This window comes from Chelonia mydas, chromosome 18 (assembly GCF_015237465.2).
Source record: "Chelonia mydas isolate rCheMyd1 chromosome 18, rCheMyd1.pri.v2, whole genome shotgun sequence".
Lineage (NCBI taxonomy): Eukaryota > Metazoa > Chordata > Testudines > Cheloniidae > Chelonia > Chelonia mydas.
In genome coordinates, this window is record NC_051258.2 from 22,902,113 (window position 1) to 22,917,668 (window position 15,556).

Here is a 15,556-nt window from a genome sequence, read left to right on the forward strand (position 1 = left end):
TTCCAAAGCCTTCTTTTTTAGCTGCTGTCATGGAAACCTTTTTGTAATCTAATTGATTCACTAAACCACCAGTGATCTCTCTTCCTCTCACAGAATTTGGTGTTATTTTCCTTTGAATGATCCTCTAGGTTTGATTATTCTATGGCCAGAATCACTGGGGACCAGTTTTCAAATATAATGTTGGGTCCAGGATTTCTTCTTAATTGGCTAGATCCAAAGATGGAGTGTATGGACACAAATCTTGAATCCCAAGCAGCTCAAAACATCACCTCAGATGTTAATTTTCTTTACTGATGTACAATATTTGTTATACACAACTGCTGAGATATGGAGAGAATTTTTTTTCTTGCATTTGTACCCACTGGGAACAGGCCCCAAATTGCTATTCTATTGCTCCTGTGCTGCTCTTCCTGTGTTTCAGATTTGTAGGGATTCCAGACAGTTCACTGCAGAGTTCATCTTCTGCAAGGATTCTAGCACAGAGCTGTCAAGAATCTCTCTTTCTTCTGCTTCTGAGGGCATTTGGAAAGCCCCAAGCCAGAATTTGTGTTAGTTCATGTAACCATGGTGGCATTATTGTCCTAAGAAAGCCTTGTTGGGTTTTCTTCATTTTAGGCAGGTTTTTCTGAGGATCACACAGACAGGTGTGCTGTGAGATCCTGGCACTGGGCCCAGACCACTATCCCATTTAACAAAGAACCGCTCAGAAGTGCATCTTAATACTGACCTTTCTGGTGCACTTTACGTTTTTGCTTTCTGGTGTTCATATCCCTTGGCTGACATAATCACATCATAAAAATATTATGTACTGTGCACTTCACATTTATCAGCAACCCATTAGCAAGTTTTCATTGTGAGCTGAGTGAGAAAAGCCATAAAATTAACTTTCTGCATCTGCAAAACATACTCTGCTTTGGGTCCTAGCAATCTAGGATTGTTGGGTTCATCACAATAATCATTTTAGTTTTGTTTTACCATTCAGTTTGCAATTAATATTTCCTTGGAAATGAGTTTCCACAGGCACTGAAATGACTGTGCTTCAATGTGTATGGTAGGATTTACCTTGTTTGGATTATCAGTGGAGCTGGAAGAGTTACCAAGGTGAAAATCATTTTTTCCTGAACACAAATTGCCTGCACCAAGCTTTCATAATAAATGTTTCTATTGGCCTAACACAATAGAAAAAATGCTTTGCTGTCAGGGCCCTTGCTTCATAGCTTCAGTGAGATTAGTCACCTGTGAAAGGAACTCTTTAAACATCGGATAAACTTAAACCCTAATGCTAATAAAAAGTGTAAACAAATGTCATCTTTTGTTTTCTTATGGCCTCTGTGTCCCTCCTGGGGGTTTGATGATCCATCTTGTTCTTCCTTTTTTATTCTCCAATTCGTCTTTCACAGGTGCCATCTCCCAAAGACCTCTGAAGTCCGGGGCAAGACTCCCACTGATTTCCATGGGTTTAGATTGAGGCCTTAGGGAGGAAGTATTGAGGGATCACTGGCAAGCGTGTCAATCTCAGGCTGTTTGATGGGGATATTATTACAGGGTCACAGAAAACTCCCCACATTCTTCTTTCCTTTTTCTACTGTCATTGTTTGTTTTAAACATATGACTCTCCTGTAGTTACCAAGAGCCCAGCAGTAACACAACCAGAGACAATGAAGAGTCGTGTAGACAACATATTGCAAAGTTCAGTTCAGGTGGATTAACTGTAAATAAATGGACCAGTTACATTATTTTAGCTGAGTTAAAAATCCTCCAGTCTCTTTCTGCCAATCCAAACGTACATACATGAGCTCCTAGCATCTCAGTCCCTCTTTGGTGTGTTCACAAGCAACATGGCTAGAGTTGGTTTGGCCTGTTATCCAAAAATGTTGGGGGGAAATCTCAGAACATGAGTGTCAGGGAAACCCCCAGAGTGAACTGTGCAGATGCTTTCTGTTTAGCCCAGCAACAGGGCCCAGCAGAGAAGCTTCTGAGCTCTTTAGCCAGACCCATCAGTGTAGGCCAAGAGCTGTGGAAAGGGCTGAACTCATCTGAACCAGAAGAAAGATCCTAGGTCAAGTCAGGTTCACTTGATCATCTCTGAATATGAATTCATGTGATTGGCAGCACTTAATTTGTGCTGGAGCCCCAGCACCCCTAGCTTGGCAGTTAATAGCCCCGGCACCTCTGGGCTTGTCACGTCAGTTATGAAAATAAAAAAAATTGCTTGAGCCCCATCACCTCTTTCATTAAAAATTAAGCCCTGGTTATTAAGGTACTCTCTTTACCTGCAATTTTTTGTGAGCGCCGTTAAGAATGAAGCCAGAGCTTCTGTCATGACAGTCATTGCGCTGGGCAGCTGGAAGAACATGCACAGTGGCTGATCGAAATAATCCCTCCTTTGAACAGCACTTAGAGAGGGAAAACTTAGGGGAAAACTTAACAACATAGAAGACACGTAAACAGTGGCTCAGGATAGACAGCGATGGTGGAGCCTTGGTTGTGCCCTAAGCAATCTCAGATGATGCAGGAAAGATTCAGACTCAGACATGCAGGAAAGCCTGTGGTGAGCCCATCACCACTCTGTTATAAAATGCTCTTTTGCTGTAATTAATTTAAGAAAATCAAAAAACTTCTGACATGAAAAACCATTTATATCTTAGTAGCCACCAGCCGGCTGCAGCAGTGGGTAAAATGCATCACTCTGGTAGTTCAAAGGGCCCTAGGGAACCCTCCTCCACTGTAAATGCTGTCTATTCTGTCCATGCTGGAAAGGGAAATTCTGAAGCAAAGGTGATGGTAGGTGTTCTCATTTACCCAGAATGCCCTTCCAGCTATCAGCTGTGTCCCAGCAGTGCCAGTGTCTGGGCTCTGGATACAAAACTGAAAGAGCTGGCTACGCTTGTGGACAAACAGAATCCCCTCTCCCTACTGAGCTAGATGGCCACTCACGCTGTGTCATGCTGTGTCATACGTAACCTCGATTGTAAGCTTCTTGGGGCAGGGACTATGCCTTATCCTCTCAGTAAAGCGCTTTCTACAGTTGTGGTGCTGAATACAAATACTAAGAGTATGGCTACACTTGCAGATGTAGAGCGCTTTGAGTTAAACCAGCCTTCGTAGAGCGCAGTAAGGAAAGCGCTGCAATCTGTCCACACTGACAGCTTCAAGCGCACTGGTGTGGCCACATTTGCGGCACTTGCAGCAGCATTGGGAGCGGTGCATTATGGGCAGCTATCCCAGCATGCAATTAACTGCAACATCCTTTTTCAAATGGGGGGGGTGAGGTGGAGTGTGACAGGGAGTGTGTTGTGTGTATGTGGGGGGAGAGAGAGTGGGTTTTGGGGAGGGGGGCTGAGAGCATGTCAGCATGCTGTCTTGTAAGTTCAGACAGCAGCAGATCCCCCCTCCCCCCCCCCAGCCTCTCTCTCTCACACACAGCATTCCACAGTAATGGTTGCTTTGTCTCGGAGCAGATAAGCAGCCGACTGTCAGAAACGAAGTTTTCAAAGGGCATATCCGCATTCCTACAGCGAGTTCAAAACAATGAGAAGAGTGGCCACTTGACTTAAGGGGATTATGGGATGTTTCCGGAGGCTGATCAGAGCGCAGTAATGCAACACCTCGTTCACACTGATGCCCGGGCGTTTCAGCCACTACGCAACAAGTGTTAATCTTCTCGCCGAGGTGGAGTACCAGGAGTGCTCTAGAGTGGAGTCAGAGCGCTCTACGTGCCTTGCCAGTGTGGACGGGGAGTGAGCTAGGGTGCCCGGGGCTGCTTTAATGCGCTCTAACTCACAAGTGTAGTCAAGCCCTAAACAGTAACTGAGCACCTTTAAACTGTCCTAGAGAGTCTCTCCTGAAATTTGCCACTGGAGGGCAGCACAGGAACAGCTAAATATACTAGTATCTCCTTGGAAAACGAATGCAAACATACCTATGCATCTGATTACTAAAGAGCTCTTCTGATTTTTACAGGAGGCTGTTCCTTGTCCCTGCCTCAGTGTGAGAGGGATGGGAGATACTCCCAGTTTCTGTTTATCGGAACTCAAAGAATCTGAAGAGAATCTCTCTTTAAAACCACAGTCTAATGCTGAGGAAGGACTTGAGGATTTTTTACAGAGGGTCATTAATCCCTAGCTCAAGCAGCAGGCTGCTGTACAGATTTTGCCCCCAAAATGCAAGGTCTCTATAGACCCTTCTCTAATATAACACAGGTAATGTTGTGCTCCATGCTGCTACCTTAAACCTAAAGCTGGAGTGGATGGAACTTTGTTGCTCTGTATTTGCCAGTTGTTTAAAAAACTAAGCGGAGTTAGGACAGGCTGGTGCCTGAATGGGAGACTTCTAAAGGAAAAAGGGGTTTGTAGAACACACACATCTTTTGTGTAACAGACTTGCATAGTAGCTTCAGCCTTCAGCTATGAGTGATAGAGAGAGTAGATTATCCTCCTGTTTGATAGGAAGTCTAGCTGCTTTGGGCTACAGGGGTCCCTGTGTCATTTGTTTGCTGGAATTCTCCTTGCCAAAATAATCCTTCATCTGACTGATCTGAACACCTTTCTCAGAAATGCTACTAATGATTATTTTAAAAGCAAAGATTAAGTGCAAACAACTTCAGTGCAGTATTGTTAAGGCCGAGAATGCAAAAGCATAAGAATCAGGACATTCAAAAGTTAAGGTTCACACAGCAACCTGCTCTCAAGCATATCACACCTGGGACATCTGCATTTGTTTGGTTGACTGTTAAATGTGTGCCTTACTATATTTCTATACATTGTATTATTACTTATTATGTGTACTGGGGTAGAAGCTAGACGTCCTCCTTACAGACCAGGACCATCTGTGTTGGGTGCTGTGCAAACACCACAAAAACACAATCCCTGCCCCCAAAGAGTTTACAGGATAACCCCTTGCAGTTGCTAGAGGAACTTGAACTTTTGACTATGTTATTTGTAAAGTGCTGAGACCACCATCTAACTGGAAGAAGCTATTGCAATGTCATTTTCTCTAGAACTCAGCTAAATCTTGCCCATCACACCCTCCACTGGGAAGAATATTTTTTCTTAGGTAGAACAGTAACACTTTTCTAGCTCTGACTCAGATCCAGTCTCCCACCTTTACAATCAAATTCTGCCTCGTCTGCACATGAAGGGCTTCTGTTGAAATCTGTAGGTGCCTGGCCCTGGGACAGGAGATATTGTTGCCAGGCTAAGTGCATGGTGTGGTACACCAATTGGTCACTGGATGTCACTATTGCAGCTCACAACTGCAGCCAAAACCTGATCCCTTTTTCAACAACAAATATGCTGATTTGAATGCAGTGAACATTATTGTGAGGGTCTAAGTACTTGGTGTGGCTTGGTGCGTGAACATTTGGAATCTGTTGTGGGACTGACAAAAAAGCTGTCAGGACACAGGCTAAGGAATCCTGCTTAGCTGAGTGATGGGGTGCTCTGCTTGTCTGGGTTATGAAACACCCGAGTAGAGCCAACGGTAAAGTCCATTTTTCAGTCATGGATACGAACATAGAGGGTTTATGTGGCTAGGAGAGGGGGTTCAGCTGGTGCTCGCAAACTTACTTGGCCCAGATGACAGACATAAAAGAAGGAAGAGGAAAGGAACGACTGGGCCTACGCTGTGAAGAGATGCTGCTGCCCAGCTTATGCCCTCAACAGGGAACCCTGTTTGCTGATGCTGAGGGAATGTGGAGGTGGGATGGCCCCTGCCAGAGGAGAGTGCTATTTATGGCCCGTTTTAGAGCGAGTGTGATAGAGTGGGACCTTAGTCTGGGGCTGCACGATCCACAGGGGAGGTGCGTCCCACTGGAGCGCAGGAGGGTGCAGAGAAGATGCTCCCCTGGAGGTCAGTATGCACTTTGCTTCTCTTCCTTTCTGGTTGCTGTAGTAGGTACACAGTAAGTGCTCCTTCCCATGGGTCACAGTGGAGTTTTCAGAGATGTGCTCATGAGGGGCCATTGCTGGGTCCCCACTGCAGCAGTGTGTGTGTTGGGGATGAGGGAAGCACACATCCTAAAGGAGGTATTCAAACGTGCTGAATGCACGTAAGGCATCAGTAGTAACCCTTCCGCCCTGACCTGGGCCAGGCCACAATAACCCCTTAACATGTCTGAGCTGGTATAGCCAGACTGGGCCCTTTAAAAGGGGCCCATGCATTTTATTGCCACTAACTCCAAAAGGGAAGAAAAGAAAAGCACACTGCGTGCATGGCTCAGGACAGTGAGTACGCTCTGCCTTCGTTCAGGGGGGTCTGGCTGTCAGCTCCCACCATCCGTGACCTTTGGCTGTCTGCTGTATGCCCTTCCTCTACACCCTTGGCTCCTGGGATCCACTCACCTACCCATATGGACTGTGACCTGAAAAACCTGTGCCCCGGGTCTCTCCTCAGGGGTCCCACAAACCCTATATGGTTTCTTGGGAAATAAAATAAATGACTATAAGAGAAGGAAGCAAAGTTGGGAACAAGGCAGCTAATGATGCAAGTGGTTTTGTCCCAAGGATTCTGGGATGATTGATACAGAGAGGCCTGCAAAGGGTGTAACTCCTCCCACAGCCTCACACTAGCCCCCTATCCTCTTGGCTCAGGTAGGTGATCTGATTTTTTGCGTGGAGGGATGTAATAGAGTTGGATGTAGAACTACTGAAAACGTGTGTGCATGGGGCAGGGAAAGGTGTGTTTCTGGGAAAGGTGAAAATGTGAATGGAAGGGATTCTGAGGCTCAGGTGAGTTCTTAAGTGATCTTCCAGGACCAAGAAAAGAAAAGAGGAGTCAAGATTCCCTTGCCCCTTTCCTTCTGCTCCCTGCTCCACTCACTTCCCTTTGGCCTGCTCTGTGCTTATTCCACTGAGATATACCGCACTGACACTTTAGCCTTGTCTTTGATGGCATTCTTTCCTGGGCAGAATGAGCCAGTGGGTGTGAGGTGGAGGGGCCTCTGGAGTCACAAAGCCTAAACTGGAGGAGTATGAGAATACACAGTGCGTTTTCTAAGGACCACATTATTTCCAAGACACGTGGTGTTCTCGAGCGGTGATCCAAGGGGCACAGCTGTTTGGGTGCCCTTGGTAACACATTTGCCATTGCTCCTTTCATTGAACCTTACATTCAGAATGTCTGGAAATTTAGTGCCTTTACGTAGAGAGAAAACCAAAACATTCTCTGAAGAGATAAAAGGGTGGGCTGGATTCCTGAAAGGCGAGGTGAATTTTTGTTTTTTAATTTTCAGTTTTAACTCCAGATTAATGACATTTCTTGCCTGAGAATTTCCTTAGGATTTTTAAAACATTGAAGATTTGCTCAATGAGGGGATCTTGGTAGAATGATGTTTCTAGCTTTCTACATGGGGTCTATTATTATTCCAATTTATAGCTGGCGAAAATGAGAGACAGAGAAAGAGCACTGACTCAAACAAGTCGCTTCACCCCTTTTGGGGCCAGATTCAGCTTTGGGAAAGTGCCATAGAATTGCTCCTGCTATGCTGAATCTGGGCCTATTCTCAGTTTTCCTATTTGTAAGTATGAGGCAGCAGGTACAGTGCTTGCCAAATACACCCCTGGAGCAAACCACTCCCTTTCAGGGTGAAGCCATTACAAATAAACTTGAGGAATAAATGCAAGAAGCAAGCTCACCCCCAGACACTTTGACTGTTCCAGAAAACAGTTCCAGAAAAATTTTACATAAGAACAGCCATACTGGATTATTCCAATGGTCCATCTAGCCCAATATGCATCTTCTGACAGTGGATGGTGCCTGATGCTTCAGAGGGAATGAACAGAACAGGGCAATTTATCAAGTGATCCATCCCATCGTCCAGTCCGAGCTTCTGGCAGTCAGAGGATTAAGGACATCCAGAGGCTGGGGTTGTATCCCTCACCCTCTTGACTAGTAGCCATTGACGGACCTATCCTCCATGAACTTACCTAATTCTTATTTTGAACCCAGTTAGACTTTTGGTGCCCTTCGTCATCTCTTATCCATGCAGAACAGTCCCAGTCTTTTCAATCTATCCCCACGTGGAAGCTGTTCCAGACCCCAGTCATTTTTCTTGCCCTTCTCTGCACTTTTTCTAATTCTGATATATTTTTGAGATGGGGTGACAAGGTGTGAGTGTACCATGGTGTGACGAATTGGAGAAACTGCCCACCAGCATGGCAGAGTTAAGGAGATCTTTGGGCCCAGCTAGCCTCATCCTATTATACCTGCAGCCAATTCCAGGCCTGAAGGGGATAGAAAAGGAAAGACCGGGGCCAGGTCAGTGCTGACCAGGTCAGTGCTGACTAGGAGCTAGGGAAGAGGCACCACCTTATCTGATAGAAAAGACCAGTAACCTGCCTGCCAAGGCAGCCACCGGGGAGCACTTTCTGTCTCCCAGTCAAGGGAACTGTGGAAGAGACCTAATAGCCAACTAGGTGACTGCTACCCAGAGACATTGTGGCATTTGGATGCACCAAACTTACAGATGCCATTCCTGAAAGAGCTGGTACCACAGCAGGGCCCAAGATCCACAAGAGGGCACCATGGGAGGCAAGCCATACCAGCAAATTGAACTATTGGGGCCATGCCCCAAACTGAAGGGACTCTGGTACAAAGTAGCCTAGGGCAGTGGATTTAGACTTCCTGCTCGGAGTGCCCCCTATTCAGGGATCATCTCACACAGGGCCCTGGGCTGGGACCTGATAGAGTGAGAGGGCCTAGGACCTCCTAGCCCCACTGCCTGAAAGACTGAGGCACCTTGACCGGGGAAAGAAGGAGCCATCAAGCATGCTAACCACTAGGCCACGTGGCCCTCCAAGCATCCTGTTACATATGGTTTATATAGCAGCATTATGATATTTTCTGTCTTATTGGCCATCCCTTTTCTCATAGTTACTAACATTCTGCTAGCTTTTTTGACTGCCACTACAAATTGAGCAGACATTTTCAGAGAACTATCCATAATGACTCCAAGATCTCTTCTTGAGTGGTAACAGCTAATTTAGACCCATTGTTTTCTATGTATAGGTGGGATCATGTTTTCCAATGTGCATTACTTTGAATTTATCAACATTGACTTTCATCTGCCATTTTCTTGCCTAGTCGCCCAGTTTTGTAAGATCCCTTTGTAACTCTTAACAGTCAGCTTTGGACTTAACTATCTTGAGTAATTTTATGTCATCAACAAACTCTTCCACCTCCCTGTTTACCCCTTTTTCCAGATCATTTAGGAACAGCACTGGTCCTGGTATAGATCCTCGGCAGACCCTGCTATTTACCTTTCTCCACTCTGAAAAATTACCATTTATTCCCTACCCTTTGTTTCCTATCCTTTAACCAGTTACTGATCCATGAGAGGACTTTCCTGCTTATCCCTTGACTGACTACTTTGCTTAAGAGCCTTTGGTAAGGGACCTTGTCAAAGGCTTTCTGAAAGTCCAAGTACACTGGATCACCCTTGTCCACATGTTTATTGACCCCCTCAAAGAATTCTAATAGATTGGTGGTATATGGTTTCCCTTTACAAAAGCCATGTTGACTTTTCTTCAACATAAAATGTTCATCTGTGTCGATAATTCTGTTCATTTCTGTAATTTCAACCACTTTGCCTGGTACTGAAGTTATGCTTACCAGGCTGTAATTTTCAGGCTCACCTCTGGAGCCTTTTTTAAAAATAGGCGTTACATTAGCTAGCCACCAGTCATCTGGTGCAGAAGCTGATTTAAGTGATAGGTTACATCCCACACTTAGTAGTTCTGCAATTTCATATTTGAATTCCTTTAAAACGCTTGAATGAATACCATCTGGTCCTGGTGACTTACTTCTTAATTTATCAATTTGTTCTCAAAGCTCCTCTATTGACACCTCAGTCTGGGACAGTTCCTCAGATTTGTCAACTAAAAGGAATGGCTCGGGTGTAGGAATTTCCCTCACATCCTCTGCAATGAAGACCAATGCAAAGAATTCATTTAGCTTCTCCGCAATGGCCTTGTGTCTTCCTTGAGTGCTCTTTTAGCACTGTGATCATCCAATGGCCCAGCTGATTGTTTGGCAGGCTTCCTGCTTCTAGCATAAGTCCATAGCTATGCCATTTCCAGCAGATTGGTTTCGGTTTAGCAAAGTAAGGGATCACAATGGGAAGCTTATGTCAACCTGAATGATGTCAGAAACTAGGCTCTCCATCAGTATTTCAGGTACCCCTGGTCTTCAACTCCATTTTCTTATCTAGGGGAGGAAACCCTTCTCAAAAAGAAAATATCTGGATGCAGCAGACTTAAAGGTACTTGCTACACAGCGCTCCAGGCAGGTCATTAGGTGGCAATGACACCCTGATTTTGTTAGAGCATCTCAACTTTTGGATGGGCTCCCATTCCCCTAAATACAACCTTGCCTTCTCTGCAGTATTTTATCTACTGGATAGCTGTGAGATACTTTGCAAGCTGAATATCGAAGCTGAATATCCTTTCTGCCTTCTCCCCATATGCCTGTCCAGGCTGTTCCCTGGGAAGTGTAGGGCCTCCAACAGAGGTGCAGTGAGGAACAGAGCCAGCGCACATCCCTCAGGGCAGCTAGGAAGCATTGAGCTCCTGAACCAAAAGGACCAGGTAAAGAGGAGCCCCATGGCTCTGCTTGAGGCCTGAGCCACAGGCAGTTGGCTCCATCTACTGATTGCCAACACAGCAGCCTTGAAGCAGACAGATCCAAAACTGAAACTCAAGCGCAGGGCTTCCACTCCTGGGTCATTAGGAGACTCAGCCTCTGGCACCAGAGACAATCGTTGTGCTCTGCTGGCCATGGCAGATGCATGGAGATAAGGCCTCAGAGAGAGCTGCATTCGGTCCTTGCCAGAGAATCTGTTGCTTCCAACACAAGGGTGTTGAGAACTAGGGAGTGGGGGATGTTAGAGTGAAAACTGAAGGGGCTACTTTTGCATCAAGCCCTGCCTGGCCCCATAGCCCAAGATGGCTGGGGAAGTTGCCTGCTCTCTGCACTTGCAAGAGATGTTTAGATGCTTAGAACAGGGGCTTGGGAATCAAGACTCCTGGGTTCCAGTTCCAGTCTGAGCTCTAGGAGGGGAGTTTGGTTTGGTGGGTTAGAGTGCCAGGAGCAGGGACCATGGCTTTATTCTGTGTTTCTAGAGCACCTTGCACCTGCTCCATGACTGAGGCTCTTAGGTGCTACTGTGATATAGATAATAATAATACATCAGACTCCTCGGTTCTATTACAAACTTTGCCACTTACTGTGTTTGTCCTCGGACACATCTCTTCCTCTCTGTGCCTCATTTTCCTCTCTGTGCCTTCCTTATTTGTACAATGGGGATTATACTGATGTGTCTTAAAGGGAGATGTGATGCTGATTTAATCAATGTGTGTAAAGCACTTTAAGGTTCTAGGCTGAAAGGACCTGCAGAAGGACAAAGCGTTGTTACTGGGGCTTAATAGGAGCGTTTCCGAAATGGAAGTACAGGCTTCCTGGAGCTCACTTGTTCCTGGTTTGCTTTGCTGAACCATTATCACTTAGTGCCATGTGTGCTGCATACCTGTTACATTTTATATACAAAACCTCCAATATCACTGGCAGGTGCTTCAAACGGCAGCTCATATGGTGCCGCAAACAACAACTGAGCGTCCCAGAAGCCATTTGTTCTCTGCAGAGTTGCCCGTAAAGCTGTCATTTTTCACTAGCAGCATTATCTGTGAAGGGATCAGTGCGGCTTTTCTCTGGGCAGAGCTAATACAGTGTGGTTGAAAGAACAACACTGGTGCCGCCTTTCACTAGTGTGCATTACAAGGCCACATCATTAACTTGATTTTTCCGTCCCCCGATCAGACGTGTGGCATCAACACAGTGCTCTCTGGAGCCTCCACAGGGAAAGCGGAAAGGTCTGAAATAGGCTTGACTCAGATTTCTAAAGTCACTGGTGGGAGACACCACGGCAGCATATTTATCTGTCTACTTGTTTGTGTGTCTAGATACTTACACAACACCATCTCTGTGGAACCCAAGTGTCTTAGTATCTGTGTCCTTCCTTATCCAGCTGCATCAGCTGGATCCCTAGTTCGAGGTCTGATGGAAGCTGCTGGTGATTTGCACACATGTCCCTGCCCCATAAATGAGCCAGATTTCATTTATCCTCCCCCCAGTCCACTCAAACTCTATGATCTACCCTCAGTTCTGGTGTGTGGCATGGCTTAGGATGTGACATGTGTTGTGTGCTCTGCTGTGTTCGGCGGGTGACATTCCACTATCATTAGGAGGGACTCAAGGGTTCCCTATTGTTTCTGCAGAATAGACGGTGGCAGTCAGGGCAGCCAGTGCTTAAAGTCGTCTGAAAAAGGTGGGAGTCTGTCACTTTCTACAGAAATGAAAGCAAATCACATCTGCCTGTCTCCGCCCCCCCCCCCCCATCAATTCTGCCTCCAGCCCCACCTCTGCTTCTCCTGCAGTTCCTGGGGTTCTTCACATCCTTCTCCCAGGTCTGTGGGGGATGCAGTGGGGTCCCCTCTCCCCTTCTTGGGCTGAGTGTTGCAGGGAGGGAAAGGGAAGAGGAGGGGAAAGGAGAAGAAAAGCCCTCCCCTTACACACAGGAGGGGAAGGAGGGAGCAGAACTAGCCTCAGCATCTGTGCTCTGTTTTGCTCCCACCTCACTCCCTCAGCATCTCTGATTGGCTGCTTACGCCCCAGGAGGCCGGGCAGAAAGGAAAGGAGCCAATCAGAGGGGTTCCTCCCCATCCCCCAGGCAAGGCTGAAATGTATGCGGCTCGGCCACCTGACTTGAGCTGTAGAAGTTTTGTTTGCGTGTCTGCAACCCATTTCAGCCAGGCGCACGTTAAGCGCTGAGGGCAGCAGAAGGCAGGGCAGCGTCTGTGGCGGGGTTGTGCTCAAGGCAGTGAAGCACAGCACCTGGCTCACCTTTGGGAGAGGGGTGCAGGAGGAGCGAAGAGAAGGAACGTTGCTAGGGGACTAACCCTGCACCCCAGGGTGAGATCAGAGGCCCAAGGGTACTCTAGACAATCTGATCATGGCACTATAAAGGCCTGAGGCAAGGGGGCCCTTGCTAACCCATGCAGTGATATAGCCAGAGCAATGTCAGTTGCAGAGACACTTAGCTAGTGACTTGGCAACACTGCGAGAATCAGCACTGGATGTCAGCCTGTATTGGAGGAGTCCTGCTTCCTGGCCTTGGTTTTCTGTCATCTCTTTTTTTGGCCCATGGTTCCAAGTTTAAGTGCATGCACCACCCTGGGGAATGCTTCCTTTGTAATGCTATTTCTTCTCTTTCCTGTCCTTTTCCTTGTAGGGAGGAGTGAAAGTCCTAATCACAGGCCCATGGCAGGAAGCCAGCAATAACTACAGCTGTCTGTTTGATCAGATCTCAGTGCCTGCATCTTTAATACAGCCAGGGGTGCTGCGCTGTTACTGCCCAGGTAAGGTATGCCCATCTCATGCAGCTGGTGATACAATGACTGGACTGTGCCACATGAACCCAGCTCAGCCAGCCGGGCAGCGAATATTAGGGAACTGTCCTGAATTCTTCCCCTTGACTCTGAAACAGCACTGCAGTATCTCAGTGCATGAGCCTAACCATGGTGTTCATGTTAGCATTACTAAGCAGAGAGCTGAGCCAAAGTATCTGTTTACCCAGCTTACTGAAATGAATAGGAGAAATAACGGCGCTTAGCAAATGTTCTGGAGAGCAGCAGGTGAAAGGGGAGGGTGGCGGAGAGGATGCACACCCAGGTCACAATAGCTGTGGACTTGCAGCTATAGCTGTGGAGTTGTAGATATAGTGCAGCAGTTCTGTGAACAATCCTCTGAGCCCAGTACAGCTCTCTTGTGCTGGGTAGCACTTACCCATGAGAGGGGTCTCTTGCATTCACTTACGGTGCTTGGCCTTCACTGCTACCCACAGCAAGTCCTGGCCAGTGTACAGTGTGATGAGCCAGATGCAAGAGCACTGAGCCCCCTGACACAAGCATTGTTGCTTCATCTCTAGACGTGGGGCCTTCTTTGAGACTCGTCCATACATCGTGGCTTTCTTCTCTCTCTAAGGGCTTCTCTGCAGCAATCCAGGGTGTGTATGCACAGCACGCTAGCCTGCTGTGCACTAACTGACCATGTAGACCAGCACTAAAGTCTTGGTGCCCTCAGCTGCTTCCTCTCCTCCCAGATGCTCACCTTCCCTGGCATTGGCAGCCATCCTTGATGCATCTCTCACTTTCTAATCAAACTGTTTCCATCTTGTGGCACCAAGCTGTGTGTGAACTAGTAAGATGGTGAATTCTGTGGGTCAGGGAACTGTCTCCTTCTGCATTGTTAAAGCACTTCACTCATATTATAACTAAAAAATATGTTTCTTCCAAAAGACTTGGGTCTTCTGCTCCTTGTGCTGCAAATGGGCAGATATCCTGAGTCTCTCTAAGGGGAGAAGCCAGCGAGGATGATTTCCCTACATCCTTCCCTGATGTGTTACATGATAGATTGTGTTACATGATAGATTTGCAGGGTATGCCTCAAACTAATATATCACGGGGCAGGAGGAATGAAGAAAACAGAGACTCTGTGCACTTGGAATTAGGGTACTGATATCCCAGCCCTGGGATTCATCCAGGGCTCTTTCCCACATTTCTGCATTGCAAATTGTTCCCCCATCAGCTGGATTTGCGTTTACCTTTTATGAACTCATTGCATCTCCTTCTGGCTCTAACAAGTAACAAAGCTGGATAAACAAACTGGAAAATCAGAGAATGATTTAATCAGAAAAACAGAATGGTTAGTCCTAGAACACAACTACTTTCACGTCAAGTGTGGGAGCTTTAAAGGGAAGTAACAGAGATACAGACAAACAGATTGAATACAAATAATAAAAACGTTAATTGAAATAGAGCGAATCCATGTTTTAAACCCTAACAGCAGAGTGTAGATTTAATATATGCTGCAAAATGTCCAAACCACCCAAACAAGCACTGTTTATAGTGATTAGACAAGTATTGATTTTTCAGGGCAAGAGATCAAGAAGAAAAAAAAAAGAAAAATATTAAGAGCATTGATTGATTAAGAAATAGTGTAGCAAAGCAAGTGACTGCAGAAGGAAATTAAAAGCTGGCAAGATAAAATATCACCAGCATGACCAAAAGAGTATCCGAGAGAGAGAGAGGGAGAGAACTTCCATGTCATTTGTCTTCTGCATTACATTAAAAAAAACAACCAAGCTATTGAGCTTAAAAGATCATAAGAAATTATGGGAAAATTAAAGTCTCTGAAGACTTCTGAAGTTTAAGTAATATTAATAATAATTGCCCCTTGTATGGCACTTTCCATCTTCAAAACACTCTACAAATGAATGTCAATTAATGACTCCTCTAACACCTTTGAGAGGCAGGTAAGTAAGTATTATCACCCTCATTTTACTGATGGATCAGCTGAGGCAGAGAGGGTCGTGTCTTATTGAAGCCACAGAAGGAATTAGGGTCAGAGCCAGCACCTAGCTCCCAGCACTATGTTCAGACCCACCTCCCTCTAAGGCTCCCAAAAACCATGGGGAAAGCAGCAGTCAAAGAAAAAGATGATGATA

At 46.1% G+C, this 15,556-nt stretch overlaps 1 protein-coding gene across 2 annotated transcripts in view; it reads left to right on the plus strand.

Annotated features, from left to right (window-relative positions):
- CAMTA1 (calmodulin binding transcription activator 1) overlaps nt 1–15,556 on the plus strand; it is a 913,014-nt gene that overhangs the window by 790,393 nt on the left and 107,065 nt on the right. For both annotated transcript variants that reach the window (XM_043531564.1, XM_043531565.1), the window contains exon 9: nt 13,283–13,409. In XM_043531564.1, coding sequence (XP_043387499.1) covers nt 13,283–13,409 — 127 coding nt within the window. The remainder of the gene's footprint in view (nt 1–13,282; nt 13,410–15,556) is intronic.